The sequence below is a fragment of the Centroberyx gerrardi genome, chromosome 13 (genome assembly GCF_048128805.1).
Source record: "Centroberyx gerrardi isolate f3 chromosome 13, fCenGer3.hap1.cur.20231027, whole genome shotgun sequence".
NCBI classification, from domain to species: Eukaryota; Metazoa; Chordata; class Actinopteri; order Beryciformes; family Berycidae; genus Centroberyx; species Centroberyx gerrardi.
The window spans coordinates 12,364,846-12,390,362 of NC_136009.1; the positions used below are offsets into that span (position 1 = coordinate 12,364,846).

Consider the following 25,517-nt stretch of genomic DNA (forward strand, 5'->3'; position numbering starts at 1 on the left):
TTGTGTCACTAATACTCAGTGTATCAATCAGTCAGGTGTCCATTGGGCCGCGGTGTCTTGTAAACCTGTGGCAGAGGTATCACCGAGCTGTAAATCCTGTCAGATTTCATACAGAGTAGGTGTTGTGAGGAAATAAATCCAACTATAAAAGGTTGTTGATTTACAGTTTATCAGGTTTTAAAGCAAGTTCTCGGCTCGCATTTTAGATGAACGAAGGTGTATATTAGTTCTCATGGTGAAAGACTTGACGGCAAACATATTCAGTATCCAGTGCAAAGTGGTTTAGAGGCGACAGGCCTTATAAAGGTTTAAAGTGGTTGAAGTGTTCATGACTGACTTTGTGTCAACTGCAGTGTATGTGAACTTCAACATCTAAAACACAGTTGGAGTCGTTTGCTTGACCGATGCGAGTAGTGACACCGTGAAAACATTGTCAGTGAGTGAGGTGAGCGGAGAACTTTACACCGTGACGACAGTATTACGTGTCGGGTCTGCTCGATCATACCTTCAGCAGCAGCTGATTTATATAAAACAGCTGATTGGAGATGGGCATCATCGCAGAGGGACGGACCATGAGTCATTGGTCGTTACGGGATACATCCAATGATGATCCATCCCTCCATCATCGGCTTTTCATCATGCTTTTCACTGCAGGGGAGTGGGAAAGGAAATGGGGATGAATCCTCATTTTCCATTCCCAAAGTTTTTGCTGGAATGATTTATTCAGTGAGACTCGTGATCAAAGATGGCTGATTGGAAGGTTGACAGTAGTGAAAATCAAAGTAGTGTGAATTTCTGGGGGGAAATCTTTATGTAAATGACCCCCAAAACACACAAAATTCCACTCCTTATGTATTTTACTAGATGAATTAGGCATCACATTCCTTAGTATTTTAGGTACGATAGCCAATTCAGTGTTGTTGTAAACATTAGACCAATAGCTAATATTTCAGTGTGTAGCCTTCCTCATTGAATAATTGTTTTATTTTTTTAATGTTTGCCGTTGTAAGACATATTCTGCTTTCTTTAAGACCTCTTCAGGACTTTGTACCCCAGTGATTTGAGCTGTAGTTTGAGCAGCCTGCCTTGACCAAGGGAAAGTACAGGAATAATTGGGCTAATCACTAGAATAACACAAGCCTTGTTGAAATGCAGCGTTTTTTTCCTGGATGACATCACACAAGTGACTGGATGGCATTGCACATTTCCTCAGTCAACCTTTCCTTTTGGGAGGAAGTCAAACGCAGGCAGCCGACTGAGCGGGCCGGCTGCGCCTGTCAGCCGCGTGTTGACGGTTTCTGTGGTGATTATCTCGAGACTTTGTCTTGGAAGTCTTTGCTGAAACTGCAGTTGGTCATAAAAACAATAACCGGGTCTTCTGTCACGGCTGTAATTTTGTCCGGCCAACCACATGGCTCGGAGACGGTGAGGTCAGCCCTCCCACACAATGCCCCTTTCAGGGCCGCTGTCAGTGAGGTCTTTATGCTGCGCTCGCTTGGCACCGACGCCTCTCTAGTTTCCTCCTCAGGGTATCTCTCTCTCTCCCCCTCTTTCTCTCACTTGTTTTCTGTCTCTTCGCCGCTCTCTTCTCTCTGCCCCCTCTCTTTTCCATCTGTCTCTCTGTTTCTCTCTTTTTCCCTCTGTCTTCCTCTCACTTCTTCTCTGTCTCTCGTGCTCGTCTCTTTCCTCCAGTCAAATGAGCTGCTCGGCTTCCTTTTGCCCTTCCTCCAGTGAAACACGAGATCCCAGCCAGACGGGGATTCTCATAAATTCCAGGCTGCATGTCACACATTTTGGTTTGGAAAGAGAAAACGAACGCATACATGGCCGGCTCAACAGCCGCACTGCCTGCCTCGGGGCAGAGGGAGAGAAAGAAATCCCGTTTCAGGAGAACAGAACAGTAAAGCTCACTGAATCCTTTTTTAAGACTGACAAGGGATTTATGGTGTTGTGCTTTATTGCTGCCTCACTCTCACAGCATGGGCTGATGTCCTTGTTAAGTGTGACATCTAATTCAGATCTATGCCGCAGCATGAAAGTCTTTAGGATTCTGCGCATTAACAGGCTAATGAGTGAATCTGAGAGAGAGTGGTGGTGTGACTCTTTTATCAGAGGAAGCCTTTTAACACAGGATGTTATGTATCTTCAAAGCTGCAGAAGCTAAATCTGAAGTAGAAAAGTGGATTAAGAGAATAGATGTATATTTATGTGCAAATAAAAGTAGGAAATGAATGTGGCTTCAGGTTATTCAGTGATTAATTGTACTTATTGTACATATTTGCAATTAATTTCAGTACACTGACCTCAGAACATGACCTTCTAGATATTAATGTCTCTCACACTCTCTCCTTTCTATACATACCTTTTCTCTTTCCATTTCCCCCTCCCTCTCTTTCCCCATTCCCTCTCCTTTTCTCCCCTCAGTCTTCGTCCTCCCAGGAGTTGTTGCACCAGTTGCCCTTCCAGCCCACGCAAGATGACCTCCACTTCCTGTTCAAACACTTCCGCAGCACAGAGAGCGTGGCGGACGAAGAGGGAGTGCACCCCTTGCCCACTGTCAGGCTCCGCTCGCGCAGTCTCAGGTAGCTCGGGTTTGAATGATACTATTTAATTTCAGTGTACAGATGTAGCCGCTATTTGCACACTTGCTACACTGCAGATTGGAGTGTAAGCAGTACAAGCTCAGAAGTAGAGCTGCACTGGAGGCAGAAATAATCTAATTAGTTGAGTTAAATTTCAATCAGCGGAGCCTAAGAGTCACACCTTTTCTGGCTAAAGTAATGAAGCCCAATAAACACAGCAAGGGGTAGCTAATATTAGGAAGCCTAGCGCTGTTGTTACTAACTGAAAAAGTGCAATCTAGCCCTACTAAGTTATCTAGGTTAGCTAGTTAGCTAGCCTGCTGACCTTCCAACATCATGAGTGCCATAGTCATGAATGAATGGGGAAAAAATAAGTCATTGCCATTTCCCTTTTTTACTGATATTTTGAGTTCCTTCTTTGCCATTCAAATTTACCAGTTAGCTAACTAGTGCTCCTTGGTCCTTTGGCTCCACCCACTGAGGTTTAACTCAATCAATAAGATTTTTTCAGTACAGCTCTACCTCCAGGAAATGTTTGTATAACTATCTGCATCTGCTGCTGCACTGCTGTTGTTGGACTGTTTGTTCCACTGTGCTTGGAAAATTCTGCCGCACTAATGGAAGATGGGTGGAAGGCTGCCACATACACTGCATCAACTTTACATCAGGGATAATGCAGATAATTCTGAAAGGGATAACGACCCTCTTCCTGTACGTTATCCTACTTATTACAAGGCTACTTGCAAGACCTTTACCATTTGACACAAAATATTGATTCAAAATCATTTTAATCCAAGCTAAAGTAAATACAAGCTTCCACCAAAAATATTTCAGCAGTATTGCAGCCATAGAAATGTCTGTAGCTAGCATCGTGGGCTACACTGTAGCAGAACTGGTTGCAGTTCTGGTAAGATTGCCATTCAGCCTCTAACCAGCAATCAAAGTTTCATGCTTTGCTATTAAAAGTGGTATTGGAAGAATCTTCCATGTTTGTAACCTTGGTTAGCTGAATGTTTGTCAGCAATAATTATCTAATCAAATCAATATGCAACACCTGTGCCAAAAAGAAGTTACTCCTTGGTTAAGGAATAACTTTTTGGCACAGGTGTTGCATATTGATTTGATTAGAAATCAACAAGATCTACCAGACTTCTTGACGGTGGAGTGATATGATTAGATGTGAAACAGCGGTCTGTTATTCAGAAATAACAGACCTCAGAATGAGTTCATTGGCCAATCAGAACTGAGTGCGATAACGCCATAAAAGTATAAGTAGGCCTATAAAAGATGAAGCATTGTTCATAGGCGAGCTCAGCACAGCCACAAGTGGGCTGGGTGGGAGGATTTGATAATAGTGGGATAATTACTTCATGCGGGTCTGGAAAATAACTCCTCGCTGCATACTAGTGATCCCCTGGATTAGCGCTTGACATTTCCTCATCATATAGCATCGCTGCACTCATAAAACTGTGACAAACATCTCAGCACTCTAAATGGCTCTAGCAGTGGTGGGTTTTGAGGCTGCTGGAGACATTTATGATGGGCTGTGGAGGGTGGTGGCGCGGTCTTGATGTGGTTGGTTTTTCTATGACGTGTTCCTGCCTATGTTGGCACAACAGGCATGGACGGCTGCATACACAAACACATACCACAAATGCACACACACACACACACACACACACACATAAACATATAGGACTAGCCTGTGGTTGGTAGAGAAGGCTCTAGATAAAGTCATGTTTTAAAAATATCAAATGTTCCAATATACAGTTTATGTCAAAAGCTTGCAGTGTTGTAGGTGTGTCCGCCTGTTAGAGTGGGTATACTCTATATTTTATGAACAGAGAAAGATATGGGTATACTTATTGAATATACTCCAAACTACAGACCGCATAGTGACTGCACTATTGCCTATAGTTGTGTCTTTACCCCTCTGTCTTTGCGATGGTTTATAAATTTGACACCCCTCACAAATGGAAAATCTGATTTTCCCCAATCCCTCTAACAACTTAATTCCTACAAGACCGGAGAGAAAACGGCACGAAGGGATTTGGCCAGTTAAACTGTAAGATTATGTAGCTTATGCAATTTATGTAACCTGATTTTGTAATGCAGTTAAAAACCAGCTTTGAATTACTGCACGCATTGGCACTCGCAGTTGCCTTGAAATAGTCGATGGACAACTGTTGATGTTGCTCTGAAATAGTACCAGTGGGTGTGTGCAGCATTTCGTATCCCCCTAATAGTTCCCAAGAGTTTAACTGTTCATGTTGCCCTTAAATAAAACCAGACTGCATGTGCAACTGTTGACGTTACCCTGAAATAGTAGTGAAGTGCACGTAACGTGTTGATACTGTATTTGTAGCATGTGATATATACAGTTATAGAGGCACCCAGGGTCACTATTTTTAACATTGTTGATGACAGTACATTGATTTGTAATGGGTATGCACAGTTCAGCCTTGTAAACTGAACCGCTGTACACACAACAGATGTGGTTATGGATACTGTAGTTGAGAAATTGATCTGAATCATATAAGTGTCAACTTCAAACACGCTCTGTTTATGACTCAAGTGGCAATAAACACTGGCAATAAAGCATTCACTATTGACATTGCGGTGGCCTTAATCTTTCTATATTTTTCCAGTACTTTTCTATTGAATTAAAAAACAAAACAGGAATTAACATTAAACATTACCCTGTAGTGCCAGCCTCTCGCATCCCTCCTCCCCTCCCTTCCCCTGTTAGTTTGTGTTTCTGTGTGTGACTTTATCTGATCCAGATTTTGGGTCTGTGAATGTTTGTCTCCGTCTTTGCCATCCAAATATGATGTTTATTGTCACTTTGTATCTCTTTATCTGCTTTAACATGTCTGTTTTGCCTGTTTCTCATGCAGCCCTGGGCGGACCTGTGGAACATTTGACAATGAGATTGTCATGATGAATCACGTTTACAAAGAACGCTTTCCCAAGGTACGGTGAATGCTTCTGCAGCCTCTATTTCTAATTCTCTCTCTCTCTCTCTCTCTCTCTCTCTCTCTCTCTCTCTCTCTCTCTCTCTCTCTCTCTCTCTCTCTCTCTCTCTCTCTCTCTCTCTCTCTCTCTCTCTCTCTCTCTCTTTCACTCTCTCTCTGTCTCTGCCTCTCTCTTTCACTTTCATATTCTCATCACCAACACTATACAGCTGAAATATATGGTATCAAAGCATCTGTTGTTTCAATTCCAGTGACCCATTTAGCCATCAAACAATATTTGAAGAACTTACTAAAACCCAGTATTTAGACCTTATAAGGTGTACATAAGGTGTATCTCACCCTTTTTGCACAGTTTAAATGAAGTTTCCTCCCCGTCCTCATCTCCTTTACCGTTCCCCAGGCGACAGTTTGTATAATACTGCTATCACACAAGTCTTCCATCCTTGTTGTTTCCCAGGCGACAGCCCAGATGGAGGGTCGTCTGCTGGACATCATTGCGGAGTATTCCCCAGGCTGTGCGCTGCCCCTGGCCGACGGCGTGCTGGGCTTCATTCAGCATCAGCTGGTCGAGCTGGCCAGAGACTGTCTGGACAAGTCCCAGAAAGGCCTGGTCACCTCCAGGTACTTCATGGAGCTGCAGGAGAAGCTGGAGAAGCTGCTGCACGAGGTGGGTGGTGCTTCTCATCTTTCAGACACCATTTTCCAGTGGATTCTAAGAAATGCTCGCACTATTTTGTTCACTTGTTTATTCATTGTAAAAAGGTCAAAGCAAAGGAAGAAAGGATGGCCAGAAAAAAATGACAAAGTACTTATTGCTACCCCCTCTTTTGAAATTTTATGAATTCTATTTAATTCGTTCTTCTGTGTTATTTCTTTACTCAATGATGACTCATTATGTTGATGACTTCCATAAAATGGAGAAGTTGTATAGTGTCAATAAGTGATACATTATTCCTTTGCATCTTGTTTCTCTGAATAAAACTGAAAAAAGAGAACATTTTTCAGAGAGAGGACCGCCTTCTTGTGGAAGTTTGGGAGTTTAGTCACTGACCTTTTTGCTCATAAGCTGCTGCATCCTCTGGCTACACTCATGTTAGTGATGTGATGGTAAATTAGAGCATTGTGCTTTGGATGCTTGGAGCAAAACTATGGTTGCGACTTGGAATGGCCTACTTCTTGTGACTTTACTTAGTTTTATTAGTGTATCCCTTAGCTGACATTGCAGTGACAACTAGCCCACCCTTTTCTAGTTTTGCTTACTTTAGACTCGCTTGCCAAATCTTCTGATGGGTTTCATCACTTATTCATTCACTAATCCATTTTTAATATCAACTGTGGATATACTATACACATAGTTTATGGAAGGGTGTTACTTTTGTTGTAAGTAATCTCTTAACAACTTTCAAATCCCACTGTCAAAATGCACTTCCATTTTGCTTCAGATTTTACAAACAATGCAAATATGTAAAAAAACAAAAAAAACATTTTCAGTACATACATATACAGCCAGTCCTTGTAATAAGAACACAGTCAATTAGAGAGTGAGAAACAGGCATCCACTCGATGAAATAAACATTTAAAAAAAAAGCTAGTATAGAGACGACAGGGGTGCCACAGGTGGTGCTGCACCCTTTCCAATTAAGTGTTTTTTTTATTAGCCAGGGGAATAGACAGGTTTGTAGATAGGTTTGTAGCCCTAAATTTAAGGTCACTGACACTACTGTTGTGCATACAAACCAAGATGATATCCTTTGGTCTGTCAGTTTTACAGCACACCTCATCTACCTTGTTGTACAAAATGTCCATAATGTGAATGTAATTTATGAACGTCTCAGTAGCCAATGTTCATAGACGTCTTGCACCAGGACAGAAAGAAAAAAACAATTATTTATTCCCACTGAGACATGAATGGATGGCTGATTGTATAGCTCTGACTGCCTTCTGGGACATTGCATGCTATTGTTGCACTGAGAACATTGGATTGGAATTGCATGTTTGATCGGTTCTCATGGCGCTCTGATCCGACTCATTAGCCAGTAACGGTGTTGTCATTTTGTATTACTACTTAGATCTGGGCAGTGGTCAAGCGTTTGATTATATAATGATCTGTTACATAACTTTCCACAGGAACATTTCCTTTCCAAATGCTGCTCTCTGTAAAATAGATTCAGACTCAGACTTTTTCTTTCTGACTCAGAAAGATGGCTAGTAGGATCATTTGGCCTCTGGAAACAGGACTAATCTTAGAATCCAGCGTATATAGGAACATTGAGTTCATTTATAATGGTGCCGCAGTTAGTTCTTGTCCCATGACCCAAGATGCAGTGCTCTCTCTTCTTCCAGGTCGCCTCATCCCAGTCTCCCAGTAGCTTAGTTTACACAACAACAGGCATAGGCATTATTTTTGTCATTGGAATTTTCCCCCACAACAATATTTTTGTTATTATTTTTGTGTATTGTTGGCAACAAAGATAATTTTCCAGCTTTGAAAGCTTTGTTTTATTTAAGCAAGTAGTACTTTCAGTCCTGTGTTTAAACAATCTGAATTGGCCCTGGTCCTGGTTAGCCCTTCTGTGGAGCTGTGGCTGGATACTGCTGTATAAAGCTGTAGAATCAGAATCGGCATTCGTTAAAGAGATGAATATGAGGAAAAGCTTATAATGGCTTGTCTCCCTTTTGTAAATGTTTTGCCTCTAGGTATTTTTATTAGATATTATATTATTATATTTGTATTTAGCATCCAGCACACTGGTGCAATGGACATTTGGGAAAGATTTAGCAGGCTTGAGCAGCTTTAGTATGAGTGCTGAGGTGTTTTTTCTACCAACTTTCTATAGTCTACACCTTTGGCAACTAATCTTATAACGATTTGTAATTGGTTCTGTATCTTACCTCTCAAACGTATTGGCTGACTAACTTGAATTCTGAGTGACCTCAGTCTTTCACTGCCTATAAAGCACACTGATAAGCCTTCTGTTTGGTTATGGCAAGGCAATGTTAGGCTAAGATATGGAGACAATGTTATTAAAAGCGTATTCGTAAGTCTTTTCTATTATTTATAGATGCAGCCAGGCAGAAATGAGTGATTGCTTAGCTGGAATTGAAGCACAATGTTCAAATGCCAGCCAAGATCCCCTAAATCACTAACGGATAGTACGAATATAAGAATATGAAATGGATGCTGAAAATACGACCAAGAACAGAGTGCAGTCAACCTTTCTGGATGAGCTACGCTGCCTCCTGGATCGCACCAATGGGATTAAGTCAAGTTAATAATCCATCGTGCTTTGTCCTTTTCTGATCAGGCGTATGATCGCTCAGAGAGCGAGGAGATGACCATCATCATCAAACTGGTGAAGAAGATTCTCATCATCATCTCCAGGCCTGCCAGGCTCCTGGAGTGTCTGGTGAGTCTCGTTGGCATGACACAGTTGTAATTATAGGCACTGGAGTGGCAGGATATTAACATGCTGCTCACCAGGAACAGAAACTCTGTCACTTCAAACGCAGGTGACTTGTACACATTAATGATATGCTGTAGTAATAGTACCGTTTGCTGTAATAATAATACCCTTAGTTGTAATAATAATACTGTTGAACTTGCTACATAAGGTAATGTTTTGAACGTTGTGCCAAGGATGTATATGAGTCCCATTTGTTTTACAAGCCAGGGAGAAACACACTGGGCTCAGTTTTCAGGCTTCCTTTTTCCCCATCTGTCTCTGTTATGAAAACTATATACTGTATATCTGTTGCAGCTACAGTGACACTAACACTGTATGGTGCATGCAACCCTGTTAGCTTTATTGAATCATACTGAAAAAGCTGTTCCAGACATCGCAATGTGCGTTTCCCAGTTCCTCCAACTGTGTATTCCGTGGCTCTTGTACTGGAGAACTATGTTTGGTGTCTGTGTGTATATTTCTTTTTTAACACTTTCCTGTACCATCCTAGTATTTTTACAGTGATTGCATGTTTTTAAATGCCCCAAATTAAACCAAACCTAACTAAATAATATGTAAAACACAATGTGAACCACAACACTTTCTTCCTCTGCTCCAGGAGTTTGATCCTGAGGAGTTTTACCACCGTTTGGAGGCTGCGGAGGGTCACGCCAAGGTGGGCCACGGCATTAAGACTGATATTCCCAAATACATCATCAGACAGCTCGGCCTCACCCGGGACCCCCTGGAAGGTGCAGGATTTATTTATTTCTCTGTCTGCTTATTTATTCACCTTTTTATTTAGGCATTTTAGAATATTTTGTCCATGTGTTGACCTGTATTGCATCTCCCTGCTTACTTCTCAAAACACGTTCACGGAGGAGATTAGAGGGTTCAAACATTTGAAGTTGGGTGGTAACGCGGGATAAGGATCTGGAGCGACTACTGAGTTCTTATCCTAATTTGGGTCTTCCTGGTTATGTTCAGGGCTTGAATTCCCCTTAATTTTCCCTAGACTTAGTTCCTGCCTTGCCTGACATCATACGCCAAGTCCTTCCTCCTTCAGAAAAGCGGGTTGTGTCCTTGGCCTAGTACTTGATAGGACAAAACCTTAGAAAACTCCCTCTACAGGACAGCATATCATACTGGTTGCCACAATGATATTTTACAGAGTAGAGCCTCATTCACCTGAATCTGAAAAGTCTCGATCTATTGGTCAAATAAAACAAATTGCCACACTTAGCAGAGTTAAAATTTAAATCATTTACTAACAAAATGTGCTTTGGATACAGTGACAGTTGCCTGATTCTGATTTATTAAGCATCATTACTCAGTTATTAGTCAGTTGTAGACGGTTGAATAAGCACTCCTCGTCCTCATTGGGGTTCAGTGAAGTTGAATGGAGTTTGACCTGGTGTCTCTGCTCCTGTTACAGACATGGTCCATCTGGAGCAGACGAGCCCAGGACACGGTGCAGCCAGCAGAGAGACTGACGACACTGGAGAGGTGAGGCTGCATAAACTGACACTAAACAACTGTGGCAGTGATTGAGTAATTATAATAAGTTGGAATGTAACTCTGAGTGTGACGGAATGATTAGCGGTCGGTAAAACTATATTGAGGGCAATGAATTATAATTAAGAAATACAAAGGGTTATGATGTGATGCTAAACAATGCTGCCTACGACATCAGTGAAGGGGGTTTCTTGGATAGATATCAGTGGAATATGCAGCACTTGTTTATCATGCTGAATACTAGGGGAAACGTTTCCTTGACACTAGCACAATTAATTCATGAAGTGCAGGAATTGTTCAGAGGCGATGCAGCAATTAAGTTTCTGTTTTGTTTTCTTTCTTTTCTTCTTTTTTTGGGCGTGTGTGATTCAGAGCCGGGCGGCCTGCACCCCTCCTCGCAGGAAACCACTGGAGAGCGACTTTGAGACCATCAAGCTCATTAGCAACGGCGCCTATGGGTGAGTAAGAGTGACTCCTTTGTGTGTGTTCGACTGACTCAGTCTCTCGGTGGGCACCACAGAGAGCCCAATAAAAGCAGAAAAGAAACCAAAATGAGGATGTTTTGAATTTCTTTTGTGTTTACATTTAGAATCGGTCAGGGCAGTTTCATTTCCGTGTTCAGTTGTGAATGATCCTCATCCTTCCTCATTCCTCTTCCTTCCTGCTCCCCCCCCCCCCCCAAACCCTCTCACTTTACCTCCCTCCCTCCCTGTCATTCCCGTACCCTCTTCCATCTCTCCTCTTCTCTCCCCCTTCTCCTCTCTTCACCCCATCATTCCTGCCCTCCAGAGCTGTGTTCCTGGTGCGCCACAAGGACACCCGTCAACGTTTTGCCATGAAGAAGATCAACCGGCAGAACCTGATGCTGAGGAACCAGATCCAGCAGGTGTTCGTGGAGCGAGACATCCTCACCTTCGCTGAAAACCCCTTCGTGGTCTCCATGTTCTGCTCTTTCGAGACGAGGAGGCACCTCTGCATGGTCATGGAGTATGTGGAAGGTAGGGTCGGTTTGGATGTAGGCACAGACGCACATAGTCATGCATGCATACACAAAGTGTTGTTTTGTTTGTTTATTATATGCTTATTTGTCAGGAATAGTTTCACAACAAAACTTATTTTACTAGGTATATACTACCAGCCAAAAGTTTGGACACAGCACATTTTTCTTTATTTTTTACTATTTTCCATATTTTAGAATAATAGTAAAGACAAACCTATGAAATAACACAAATGGAATTATGCAGTGACCAAAAAAGTGTCAAACAAATCCAAACTATCTTATATTTTAGATTCTTTAAAGTAGCCACCCTTTGCCTTGATGGAAAGGCAAAGGCTTTGGAAAGAAATTCATACATAGGATCAACTTCACCATTTATATTTGTCTAAGAAACAAATTTCAAGCTTTTATGCATAATCCTTTGGATCAAAATGGCTTTAAGGTAATGAAAAATATAGTACATTCAATCAGGTGTGTCCAAACTTTTGACTCGTAGCTATAAGATAATTTAACCTCTACAGTCTTTGGCTGGAGCCCACCCACTGTACACACTACACACACACTCCTCTGTCTTTTTAGGTGGGGATTGTGCCAACCTATTGAAGAACATTGGTCCTCTGCCTGTGGACATGACCCGCCTGTACTTTGCTGAGACCGTCCTGGCTTTAGAGTACCTTCACAACTACGGCATCGTACACAGAGACCTCAAACCCGACAAGTGAGTCCTCAACCGGTCTTTCCAAACCGTCCAGTGGCAGGGTTACATGATTGCATATTTTTCATTTTTCTGTCTCTGGTTTCAAGCCTAATTACACTAAATCTTTTCCATCATTTTTAGCCTTATGCTAATCTTCAAAGGACTGGCTTCCTTTCTCAAGTTGTAAAAGAGAATTTTCAGAAGCTTTCGCCCTTTGATATATTTTACTCAATCTTCGGTTTATGTTTTGAGGTTGCCTTTTGATCTATGAAAGATTTCTGTGTTTCCCTCTTTTTGTAGTTTGTTAATCACTTCCATGGGCCACATTAAGCTGACAGACTTTGGCCTGTCGAAGATCGGTCTAATGAACATGACCACCAACTTGTATGAAGGACACATTGAGAAAGACACCAGAGAGTTCATTGACAAACAGGTTAGTCTCTTCTCTTCTCTTCTCTTCTCTTCTCTTCTCTTCTCTTCTCTTCTCTTCCTGCCCTATTCCTTGCTCCCATTTTATTTAAACTGACAATTTTATACTTATTACATTTATCTCCCTCCCTCCACTTTCCCCCTTTCTCTCCCTTTGTTACATGCTACACTCAGTGATCATTCTGTGTTCATCAGTGTAACTACCCTGTGTATTTCCTCTCCTCTCCCATGTTTTTCCTCCCTGCAGGTGTGTGGTACTCCGGAGTACATTGCCCCAGAGGTGATCCTGAGGCAGGGCTATGGGAAGCCTGTGGACTGGTGGGCCATGGGCATCATCCTTTATGAGTTCCTGGTGGGCTGTGTGCCTTTCTTTGGAGACACACCAGAGCAGCTCTTTGGTCAGGTGGTCAATGGTAAGAGATCCTTTAGTTTAGTGCATTATTATTGTGTCATTGCGTACAACTCGTCTGCACACTTGTAAATGCTTAGAAACAAAGATGAAAGATTGTGTTTTGGCAAAAATACAAATTTTGACTTTAAAGCTGCACTATGCATTTTTTGCATGAGGTAAATGTCTGAATTTTGTGGACTTCAATACCCAGAAAGCATGCCATGTGATGTCAGTAAACTGCACAACATGCTCAACAACCCAGCCGGTCACTGATTGCTTTATCCCAAAGAATACCAAAGAGATGAGAGAGGCAGGAAAGATGTAACGTTTTTGATGAAAAGTGGAAATGTATTCCTTTTACAGATGGTCATAAAATGTGCATTTTCCAGTTTTGATCTTCCTACTCTCTGAAAAGATTTCCCGCCGGTGGCCATTCCGATACACCAGAATTTCATTTGGGAAAATAGGGCGAATCTACGGCATCTCAATTAGTGGGGGATGGGACGCTCTTCTCTGTTGCAGCCCCACTTTGTGATTTAGGCTGATAAGACTGGGTATAATGTTTCCATAAAATCTTGCATAATGCAGCTTTAATTTAATTTTTTTGATCTTAGGATATTAATCATTGCCTTAAGCTTTTACTCCTTTTCTGAGGACTTCTGCACTGCAATCCCTTGGGCCATAAAGATAAAGTTGAATTCCTTGATGAATTACTGGTAACGGCTTCTTTGTCCAGATGAGATCATCTGGCCGGAGGGGGAGGACGCCCTGCCAGCTGATGCCCAGGACCTGATCACCAGGCTGCTGAGACAGAGCCCTCTGGAACGCCTGGGGACAGGTTGGTGACAGCTTTACTAATAATGGATAGATGGATAGATATGACAGACAGATGCCTGCTGGGACAAAGCCCTCTGGGGTGCCGTGGGTCCCAGCATGGTTCCAGACATATAGAACCCTAATTTCATGCCGGCGCAGATCAAACCTACATGACCTTGTGCCAGCAAGTGGCAATTTCGTTGGGTGCAAGCGTTTTTTCCCCATCTATGCCTGTTTGGCAATTTTGTGGCCTGCCATGGCATTTGAGTGCACTAGAGGGGAGAGTCAATACAAATCTCTCAATTTTGCTTGCTCCTCCGCCTGCTCAGACCATGTCTTAGTGATATAAGCGATTGAAGTAAGTGATTGATAAGTGAGTGAAGTATTAGTGATATGAATTCTTTAACCAGTAGACATGTTTATGTGCACAACAAAAATGTGATTAAAATGTGATTAAGGCAAAAGTGCGAGTAAGGCAGAGCCCATGTAAACACCATAGAGATAGATAACATTCCAATAGAGATAGGCCTATGGCTGCGACTAGCAACATGTGATAGTGCAGAATCATGGCTGTAATTGTTTTGGTAGAATTTGATAGTGGCGGGAGCGGGACAGGAAACATTTTATTTTTAGCAAAATAAAACAAACTCTTATTTCCACAATTCTCTTTGGATAATCAAAATAAGTACTTCAGTCATGTGAACTGGATTATTATGAGGAGTTGTCAGTTTATGCAGTCATGTAAATGGCTTCGTATTCTTACAGGCAACCAACAAAATAATGGAAACACATTTTATTGTATGTGGTTATTCTCTGAATCATTGTGTCCAACATAAAACTGTTGATGTGCATCATCACTCATGGAAAACACGGTGACAGGGATTTCAGTATCTGCAGAAACATGAATTCTAATTAAAAAGGGACACCATATGCCCCTGGCGGCATATTTGCGGTATATTCGTGTCTTGCGATTGTGCATCTCACAAGGACATTAGTTTCCTCTTGGGAGAACCTTTTTTGGCGCAGCCCATCTGCACTCTCCTCGTCCATTACAAAACTGTCAGTGCCCCATGGCAGGAGGGGCACTGCTTTTAAAGGAAGTGAGAGGAGCTGATTTGACTGGCCATGATTGACGCCAGCACCTACTGATAATTTATTCCTTCTAATGTGGCACATTAGGCCATCCTGTAACTTTACTTACTGTACTCATGACAAATGGAAATGTCATGGGGGCAAGGGAGGCAAAGTGAACAAATGAGAGGCAACAAATGTGCCGAGGAGTAGCTGTAAACCAGGATGGACAGATATGGGAACCAAATTTATTCTTGTCTTTTCTCTTCTCCAGGGGGAACCACTGAGGTGAAGATGCACATGTTCTTCCTGGGTCTGGACTGGAACGGCCTCCTGAGGCAGAAAGCTGAATTCATACCTCAACTAGAGACTGAGGATGACACCAGTTACTTTGACAGTAGGTGTCAGGCTAACTTGGATCTGTGCATACACACACACGCACACGCACACACACACACATACATACAGAACCTCTCATCTGGGGCCAATGGATGGCACAAACTTAAGACTCCTCCGTTAGAGGCACAGGAGGACACTTACTACTTTCAAAATAGGCAGTAGGAGTTTCTGCAATAAACCAACTATTATTTGCCAATTAAATACACTTAGATTTATTAATCTGTAACTATGACAACTGTTGGTAACCAGGGAGAAGTTTATCATCTCTTGAGCTTTCTCTTATTCTCTACTCTTATTCACTGTGCTGAAGAAAAGTTTTCAGACAGTACTCATGGACAGACACTGATACTGCCTGTGTATCTGTGTATTACCTTCCAAAATGGCAGTGGTTTTGATGGCAATATATCATTTTTTGGTTTTCGTTTTTTTGGGCAGGGAACTGAGTTTACAGCAGTGCCTGCTGGCAATTCCAATTCCAATGAAAAATGTATTTCTTGGTGTGTGATGGTTGTCTGTGTCCCCTGCAGCCCGGTCGGAGCGCTACTGTCACCTGGGCTCAGATGAGGACGATGAGACCAACGATGATGAATCCTCTCTGGAGCTCCGACAGTTCTCCTCTGTGGCCCATCGCTTCAGCAAGGTACGATCTTTATCTTTTACTGCCTATTGTTCTTCAAGCCACCTGCATTGTCATTCATCATTGGTGTCTGAGATGATTGACAGACGTGCCTGATTTGATAGAATAAAATAATGCTGTGAATGCTCAATAAAACACTCAAACTGCCTGGATAATCCTGTATAATGTGACAAAAGGAGAACAGAATATTGACCTTCAACTCGCTCCACACTCCAGGTGTACAGCAGCACGGAGCACCTGTCCACCTCCACGCCGTCCAACCAGAGCCTGTCGTCCTCAGAGCGAAGCCACAGCGAGGAGAAGGAGGAGCGGTGGGAGGGCAGGGGAGTCCTTTCCCCGGGAGACGGACACAAACACTTGGCTAGTGGAGACAGGAGAGCAGATGGACACAGGGGGAGGTGAGAGCTTGGAGCGGTTGGGAGTGGTAGGAGTGAAGCGTGCTTATGAGAAAAAATGATTACAGCCCTTCCCTCTCCCCCTTGTTAACGACTTTATGGAAAATGTGAGATGGCAATTAATTAACACAATATCCCCCCTTTTTAAATATGAAGAATTTTATTCCAAAATGAGCCCCATTGTTCGAAAAATGTGACACCTACTCATAAAACTCATGTTGGAATATTACTGAAGTAATTGGCTACCTTCAAGTTTGCATGTTCTACCTGTGTTCGCATGCTCCAGATGCTCCGGTTTCCTCCCACATTTCAAAGACATGCAGGTTTGGTGGATCGAAGACTCTAAGTTGCCCTTTGTGAATGCCCAGGGTGTTTCCTTGCTTTCCGCCCAGTGCATGCTGGGATTGGCTCCAGCACCCTGTGTTAAAGACGATAAATAAGTGAATGAGAAGACCATACTCACAAACTAGTAACATTTTAGTAGATATAATCATCTGTATTTTTAAATAATGAGCAATTAACACAAGTTCATGTTTTTTTCCCCAAAATGGATACATAGCATTTTGGAATGAAACCCTTCATATGAGACAAAATACTTTGTTTACTTGTTTACTTGTTACACATAAAGAAATGCAAAAATAAAGAATAACAGACTGTGTAGGTGAGATTAAACAAAAAAAAAAAAACAAGATTACAAACACAAAGTGAGTTTGAGATGGGGATAAAGCGCTGCTTCAACATCTGGTTCTTAACAGATGATTAGCAGTAGGATTGTCATAGCCCAAACATCTGTTGCTGTTGGGCTATGCGTGTGATATGCAAACGTTGACATCAAAGCCAGCAAAAAACCCAAAAGCATGCAAGGCAATGCGAGTTAAGATTTGAATAAATCTTTGAATTTGGTGCTTGGCCCGCTCTTTTGTTTATAGGCATTCACCCATAGTTACTGTGTAATGCTTTCAGAGGAAAAATGTTGCCTGCCCATAGCTCTACATTACTGTACATATAAGCCAACATTTCACAACATTTCGAAAGTGATTCTGGCTTATCCTGAGTATTACTCAAATTCTGTAATTATTTTTTGTTCCTTCCAGTCTGCGTCCTCGTGCTTCGTCCAGCTCCTCCCAGTCAGAGCGCAGCGCCAGCCCCCTGGTGATGAACAGCACCCAGAGTCTGGACACCATGCCCCGCTTCGCCATCTCTGCAGAGGAGGAGGGTACGACTGACCAACACACAACTCTATACATCCTGTTTCTCTGGTTCTCTATTCGTTTTGCAAATATTAAACACACACACCAGTGCTCAAGCTCTGTCTCTCTGATCCTAGATGGGATGGTGTCCAACCTGCGGCGCATCCGTCTCCGGAGCAACAGCACAGGCACCAGGCCGTCCTACAGGAGAGGGGCGTCCCGACGCATCGCCCACCAGCTGGAGACCCCAGAGAAACCCAGACCCCCCACTGGCTGTAAAGTCCCCAAGTCCGCCTCCGTCTCCGGCCTGTCCCTCATCATCACCCCAGGTAGAGGGAATAATAATAACCTTTACAAAAAGCAGACAAAACAACAGTGTGATAAAAACACCAGAGGGAGACTGAGACAGAGAGAGATATTTAGGAAATTAAAATAAATGGATGAAAATAACAGAGTAGGGCTCACTTTCTCCCCATTTCTCCACTTTTTGCTTGCTTTCCTCCAGTCGGGGCACAATGTTCCCCTGGAGCTGGGAGGCACTTCAGCAGTTACAATCATGTTTTTAGTGCAATGCAAATTGCAAGAAGTCTTTGGAGACGGAACTTATCTATCTAATATTTTGTTTGACTAGTTGCTGAGACTATATTGATGTGTTTACAGTGCCCTCTACAGCCGGATGCAGTCTCATTTGCAACACAGTTCACACAGACCATAGATAGTATTGTTGTGGCCAAGATAAGAATATAATGTAATGTCACTTGATTTTCCAAGTTTGGTGTTTTACCATTCCACTTCCTTCCGTAAGGTTGAAGTCATTCAAAATAGAGTAATATCCATTTTTGTGATTATTTTTATGGTAGTTTTGCTTTATCACATATACTTTCACAGTGGAGCGCAACAGAAAAGATTATGCGAGAGAAGGGTTAACCTGAAAGGTCTCAAGTATTCATACCCATAACATTGGAAGTACATACTATGCTCCTTTTACTCTTGCATAAGCCACCAGCGGAAACGCTGCCCTTTCTGATCCCGCTCCTCTCCCCCATGCAGACGACTCGGCAGGTCCTCCTTCAAGCCCCAAGTCGTCCTTGTCCCTGTCCTCCAACCCCTCCTCCAGAGACTCGTCCCCCAGCCGGGACCTGTCCCTCAGCATCAGCTGCCTCCGGCCGCCTGTGGTCATCCACAGCTCCGGGAAGAGGTTCGGCTTCGCTCTGCGGGCCATCAGAGTCTACATGGGAGACAGTGATGTCTACACTGTCCACCACATGGTCTGGGTATGTGTTCTCATCTCAGGTATAGGTGGTGGTGCAGCTGAGGGCATATACAACTGTACACACTTATTGTATATCGATCTTTTTCATTCTAAATAGAGAAAACTTGCCTGTCAGCCTAATTACCATAGAAATACTATAAATAAAATAAATGTACCTGCCAAGAATCATTTTTATTGGCCAAAATAATTAATGTATATTTTTTATAGCAATATGTCACCCTACCCGTGTTCAATGCTATTTTGTGTACAGAATCAGGCAATGTATGAAACATTCAATAACGACACAAGAGCAGATTTAGAGTTTTATTGTAAAACTTGCTCATTCAGTTATACAATGGATCTTTTTTTCGTCTTGGTCTTTGTTTTTTCTTTCTGGTGGCCTTAGCACCTGCTGTGTGTTGCCTCATCGCCCTCAGGCGACATGAGAATAACGCTAAGTTTCAACTAACCTTAGGCTTGTTGACATCCAAGCAACAGACAAATGGGAGGAAAAGTTTCCAGAAGTTTAGACGCTACCGCTTTGTGTAGAGCCAGAGTAACAGGCAGCCAATCAGGAGCCAGTTTGATACAGTCCTTGTTTTGTTTTGATTTAATTTGCCCACGGTCAGAGAGAGCATACGGTGGTCGGCGGGGACAAAGTTTGAGAACAAGCAAAGACCAAAGATTGTATAAAGCCGAGGCATTCAAATGTTATCGAATCAAAAAGTTCCTGGTCAGTGTGGCAGGTGGCCCTTATTGATTTATCTGCCAAAGACAAATTTTGCCAGAATGTGGCGCTTGGTGGCTGTTATTTTCAGATGCTGCCTACCTCCCTTCTGCAGTAGACTATACCTACCACTACTACCGCTACATAACTGGTTAGGTGCTGCAGTTAGTTCTGTCAGTCAGTTCTGTATGGTCAGATTACATTTTCATGTTGTTCAGTGACCATAAACCTTTAGTGGTAATAATTGATGAAACACTGTCAATCATGATAACAACTGATTATATGCTTGCTTGTCCAATAATAGTTTTAATGTGTGTGTGTCTCCACAGTGTGTCGAGGAGGGTAGTCCAGCACATGAGGCGGGGCTGAGGGCTGGTGACCTCATCACTCACGTCAACGGAGAGTCAGTCCAGGGACTCGTCCACACTGAGGTGGTGGAGCTGCTGCTCAAGGTAACAAGGCCTAGGATAGGGTTTTGTCCCCATAGATAGATGATAGGTAATGATTAGTCCCAAGTACAATATCCTTGTGTCTGTAATGGCAAACTACTGTTCAAGGTCAAGTTCCAATATGAGTGGTTTCCATATAATAGCTCATATTCTGTTTACTGGGATAAGCTGGACCTTCATATCTTGCTCATGAATATATTCCTGTATACATGAAATAAAAGAATATTCCAAACATTGCCATGTAAAGTGAGCCTAAATAATCAGGATATGGGGTACACATACTTTGGTATCCCGGCTAAATTCTCACGCTAACGAAATTCCCAGTGAACAGATGTTCATGTTGTGCTGTGTTTTCAACAGAGTGGTAACAGGGTGACCCTGCAGACTACTCCACTGGAGAACACCTCTATCAAGGTTGGCCCTGCCAGAAAGACCAGCTACAAGGCCAAGATGGCCCGACGCAGCAAGAAGAGCAAGAGGAAGGACGGACAGGACAGGTAAAAGAGGAGAGGATGAAGTCTGCCCCACAGTTCCTGTTTGATATATTCATGATATTCATTAGGAGGCTAAGTGATAGTTTTTAGATAGATGACAAGCGACTCAACACTTAAGCTGAGACTGCATTTGGACTCTAAAATCACACCTATCTGCAGCTTTTCCTTCAATTGTCCCTTAGAGACTCATGAGAGAAAAGAAAGAGGTGAAGGTAAAATCAAAATCCCACTAATAAGAATGAAAATTGCATAGATCTAAATATGTGGAAGTCTTCTCTTTTTATTCTTTGGGCTTTGTTTTACCTCTAGCGCCTTAGCAAAGTCTGGCCCAGTAGCCATGGGAAAGTTAAAAGCGAAAAAACAAGATATTAGACAGGTCAAACACAGCCCTGACACCCATTTCCTCTTGTGCAGCAGGCGGCGTAGCATCTTGAAGAAGCTGTCAAAGCACACGCCTCCTCCCCCCATGCAGAGCAGCCGCAGCTTCTCTTCAGGGTTCCACCAGTCGTCCAGCGATAGCCTCTCCGGCTCGCCCACACAGAGCCTCTCTCCTGGGCCCTCCACACCCTGCCGCTCCCCTGCCCCGGACCACTCTGGAGGTGAGAGAGGACGATGTGCTGAGTGCTTGTCTACAGGGGGGGAAGCCTGGTTTAAAAAAGAAAGGGGGGATGATGACGATCCCAAAAAGGGTGCAGTCGATCTCCCTCTGTTTTTCAGTGGTTTTTCTTTTCCCTTTGTTGTTCCCTGTCTTTTCGCATCTGGGATGTGACCGCTCCTCAGGGCCTCTCCTGATGCTCTCCTGCTGCCAGTGCCACAGTCTGGAGGAGAGGCCATATTGCTCTCTGCTGGATAAAGAAGGATGATAATTGTTGCTCTTAGTCTTCTTTTTGCCTAATATGACATTGCAGACATCATTGACTTATATTCAAGTTGACCAACCAAGATGTTGCACTTTATGAGATATTTCTTGTTATCATTCTATAATATTCAGATCGCTCTTTTTTTAAATATGAGTCAATCTACAAGCTAAACAATGTTCTGCATTAAATTTTACCGGCCTTTCACAGGGAAATGTAAATTATGAAATCCAGTTTGATGCATTCTATGTTTTGTTTCTTTCCCTTTCTGCCAGACTCGAGTTCCTCTCCCTGCTCCAGCTCCCCCAACTCCCCCGTGCCGCAGGCCCGTCCCAGCTCCCTCCATGTCTTGGGTCGCTACACCAAGGCTGGGCGCTGCAAGTCCACCAGCAGCATTCCACCTTCCCCGCTGGCCTGCATCCCCCCTCCCCAGCCCCTCTCCCCCCAGTGCTCTCCGTCGTGTCTCCCCAATCACCCCAAGTCCCTGCAGGGTTTCCATGGCAAGACCCTGTCCCCTCCAACCATCGCCCGCCACTCCGTGCGTCCGCGTAGTGCGGAGCCGCCGCGCTCGCCGCTCCTCAAGAGGGTCCAGTCAGCGGAGAAGCTGTCGGGAGAGAAGCTGACGGGCGGTTACCACGGAGACAAGAAGGCCTACACCACCCGCCGGCACACCATGGAGGTGCCTCTGTCGGAGGGGGAGGGGCTGGAGGACATGGAGGGCGACACCGCCACCGGGTTCGTGTGCGTCGGGGAGCACGGGCGTCAGGGGCTCTACATAGGAGGGCAGAGGGGCCACCGGGATGCGGCCGGCGGCGGTAACGAGCACCACCGCTCCACCGCCTCGCCGCAGCACCGCAGCAGCAACCGCCACTCCAAAGAGGTGGTGGTGATGAGGAAGCTGGCTCTGTCGGAGCGGAGGGACTCCTTCAAGAAACAGGAGGCCGTGCAGGAAGTGAGTTTCGACGACCTGGAAGAGAAAGAGGCGACGCCGAGCCCCACGCTTCCCGTCAGGCAGCCCAAGGCCTTCAAGGCGTCCTGGATCAACTCGGCCCAGTTGGACTCCAGTCTGGAGCCGGAGGGGAGAGGATCGCAGGGCGCGACGCAGCAGAAAGCCAAGCCGAAAGAGAAAGAAGGGTTTTAGGTTTTTTCGCTGTGACAGGGATAATAGGTCAACGAAGAGTCTTGCTCAGGAAAGAGACTCAGAACTGAAGATGCCGTCTTTGACCTGCTACTGTATTTAAATTTGAAGGCCTTGCATGTGTGTCCACTGTGACCAAGCCCCAAGTCATCACAAGCAACTGCTAGAAGAAGGAAAGAACAAAATAGATGTTTTTCAGTAACATATGCATCCTACCACACTGTTAACAGAATAATGACTGCCAAACTGTTTACTTCCCAGTTGCTTTTCTTCTCTCTTGGTTCTCAGATCACTGTGTAACTGATGTATTTTGTAAATATTTTGTTTTAAATGAAGAAACTTATTTATGACTTTTTTATGCTCATCTAATTTGTTTTTGGTTGCTGAAAATGCCTTGATGCTTCAGCTACTCTTGTTTCAGGAATTGCACAAACTGTATGCAGCCGCTCCGTTGCATTAGTAGTCAGAAACCCACAGAAAAACTTCCCGATGTGGATTTTACTGTAGGTGCAGACAAGGGGAGGAGACATCTGTCTATATCATACCATGTTTCATTATTACATAGGGGAACGCCTTTCAGGAACTGGCTGCTGTTTTGTGTGTTCAAATTGGGCCTTTCAAGCAGAATTACAATGTTTATCCTCCAGTATGTACTGTATTATAGAATTACAGAAGATATTCTGTGCTGCCTCTCACAAGAAATATGATATACATCGTTGTGGTGACCATTTGTACTCATAGTCTGTCTGATTCTGAACACGGGCCTTGTATAAAGATTTTAATGGACAAAAATATCAAAATTACAATACTTGGGAACCTAGCTGTGGTGCCAAAGCATGGTTTAGCCATAGGAACCATTTAAAACAGGTACTGTAGTTGTACATAACTTCAGAGGCTTCATGCATGCGTGGGCACTAGTGCCGCGTGCTGTCAGTCATTTAGAAAAGTGCGTCAGTGTTGACACTCATTGGAGCTCTTCTACCAGTGGTTCACATCATAGCGTGATCAACATTGCACATAAAGGTGTGTAGATAAAGCTGTGTGACTCCCTTTTGAAACAAGACTGTTGTCTCTGTCCTGTAACACCCTATATCATCATCTACCTGCTTGTTGGATCAAGCCTCCTTCTCCCTCTCCTTACAAATCTAATCTAGCTGAAGTGTTTGCACAAGTTGTAGTAGCCGTATAACAGTTAGAGCACATTTATATTTCAGGACGATCTCTTTCTTTGTGGGATTCAAAAATTGTACAGCGTATGGAGAAATCAAACTGGCTCCCTTGGCTGTTTTTTTTTTTTAAAAGATGTGTAATATGAATGAATGTTTACATTTTAGTGCAAATATGTGTACATGTGTGGATTTGTCATGGTTTTCTGTTAAATTATTATAAAAAAAAAAACATGAATGTTAGGGAATGGCAGAATTCAAGCAGAAGCCCTGATGAATGGATGAAGGAATGGGTAGAGATGGTCTCCTTTTGTATATTTTGATATGGAAACAGTCTTGTTGCAGTACTAATAACCTATGCTGTTGATGTATATTGTATAAACAATGGTGGACCTTATAACAGCTGTTGGTGGTGTTTTTAAAAGTGACCTTGTGAGGGTAGATCAGCTTAAAGATGGACTCATAGATATAATGTGGAGTGTCACTTATGTGGCGTGATCTTAATTTCCTGTTGTGATATCAGCCTTGAAGGAATGTGCATGCTTCACATCCCAATAATATTCCCACAATTTTGTAACCCATTTGGAAAAGTTTTTGAAGTTTATTAACATCTTCAGAAAAGGTCTTGAATTCTTGGGTTTGATGTTTAATCACCGATTCAAGCTTTAAGATGAGAGTTTTGAGAGTTTTGGTAGGAGATGTGAACATATAGGGCTTGGTTTTTAACTATGTGTTTAATTTGTTTGTTTTTTTTTTTGTTTTTTTTCCCCTTTTGGAACCAGCTTTTTTTATGGTTTTCTTCAGCAACTGTTTGGGTCAACAGCAACCAAAAATGCTTCCACTCTGTTGTTTCGAAGTAATTGTTCGATAAGGCGAAATCTGTCCTGTGTGGTAGTGGTATAAAGGAATATATGTTTCAGTATTTTGCGAGGTTAAGGGAACTGACAATGTGGGAATTTAGCACATACTAACACTTGAACAGTGGTAATGTTACGGATAGTGGGGCTTAGAATTAGAATTTATAAATCTCATGTTCATCTCACTTGATGGAGGAAGTAAAATCAATGTGTTTATGAGGGATTTATCACTGGATTTTCTGATGCAATATACACCATGTTATGTTCTTAGGAGTTGGTCTTTTTATTCTGCACCCCTTTATCTTCCAGTTATCATAGTATCTCTAGACCTTTTACACTGAGGTGCGTCACGTTCTCTACTTTTTTATGAAGAATGTGCATTTCGTGATTCGGTAAACAAAGGAGATCTCAGCAGAAGTCTACACCGGACTGGTTTGGCCTCGGACAACAAAATGAAACATCGCAGAGAACTCTTTCTCACCACGATTTTGCCAGCGTGTGATAAAGAGGACATCTTCACACAGGTGCTTAATTGTCATTCTTCATATTTTGTTTGTGTGTGCGTGTTAAAATTGTTGCTCCCCACCCCACCCCGTGTCCCCAAATGACATAACTGGTCTTTGTGAATTTCCTACCATGGCTATCTGGTGCAGACTGGTGTGACATTGTCAGTTTTTCTATTGTCTTAACAGTGCTTGAAATAAATGAATCGCGGAGGACTACAAAGTCCAGCACTACAAAGTGTGGCTTATTGTCTTATTTCTCTTGTACAACAATTTTTACAAGTTTGTGGCACATTCAGATCAGACTTGGATTATTTGACCATATGCAATCATCTTCCTACAGTGTTGTACTGTGCCCCACCATCCATGTCAATACTAGTTAGGCTGTTAGATGACTATAATCTACACTGAATGTACAAAATATTAGAGACACTTTTCATGAACACTGATGAGGTGAATCCAGGTAAAAGCCATTATCTGTTATTGATTTCCCTTATTAAACTACCAATCATAAATGAGAAGTGGATAAAGAGAATC

At 43.0% G+C, this 25,517-nt stretch overlaps 2 protein-coding genes across 3 annotated transcripts in view; both read left to right on the forward strand.

Annotated features, from left to right (window-relative positions):
* Positions 1-25,212, forward strand: part of mast3a (microtubule associated serine/threonine kinase 3a) — a 33,135-nt gene extending 7,923 nt beyond the window's left edge. The window contains exons 6-27 of one of the 2 annotated variants that reach the window (XM_071896350.2): positions 2,425-2,582; positions 5,480-5,555; positions 6,015-6,224; positions 8,863-8,964; positions 9,620-9,752; positions 10,436-10,506; positions 10,888-10,973; positions 11,305-11,513; positions 12,092-12,230; positions 12,510-12,642; positions 12,886-13,051; positions 13,766-13,867; positions 15,191-15,313; positions 15,843-15,955; positions 16,169-16,350; positions 17,442-17,563; positions 17,675-17,866; positions 18,588-18,811; positions 19,846-19,968; positions 20,326-20,462; positions 20,874-21,058; positions 21,592-25,212. In XM_071896350.2, the coding sequence (XP_071752451.1) occupies positions 2,425-2,582; positions 5,480-5,555; positions 6,015-6,224; positions 8,863-8,964; positions 9,620-9,752; positions 10,436-10,506; positions 10,888-10,973; positions 11,305-11,513; positions 12,092-12,230; positions 12,510-12,642; positions 12,886-13,051; positions 13,766-13,867; positions 15,191-15,313; positions 15,843-15,955; positions 16,169-16,350; positions 17,442-17,563; positions 17,675-17,866; positions 18,588-18,811; positions 19,846-19,968; positions 20,326-20,462; positions 20,874-21,058; positions 21,592-22,457 (3,852 nt within the window). In that variant the 3' untranslated portion in view covers positions 22,458-25,212. The remainder of the gene's footprint in view (positions 1-2,424; positions 2,583-5,479; positions 5,556-6,014; positions 6,225-8,862; positions 8,965-9,619; positions 9,753-10,435; positions 10,507-10,887; positions 10,974-11,304; positions 11,514-12,091; positions 12,231-12,509; positions 12,643-12,885; positions 13,052-13,765; positions 13,868-15,190; positions 15,314-15,842; positions 15,956-16,168; positions 16,351-17,441; positions 17,564-17,674; positions 17,867-18,587; positions 18,812-19,845; positions 19,969-20,325; positions 20,463-20,873; positions 21,059-21,591) is intronic. The other variant, XM_071896351.2, reaches the window with a different exon arrangement.
* LOC139909315 (gamma-interferon-inducible lysosomal thiol reductase) overlaps positions 1-25,517 on the forward strand; it is a 108,860-nt gene that overhangs the window by 39,020 nt on the left and 44,323 nt on the right. The gene's annotated exons all lie outside the window — the stretch shown is intronic.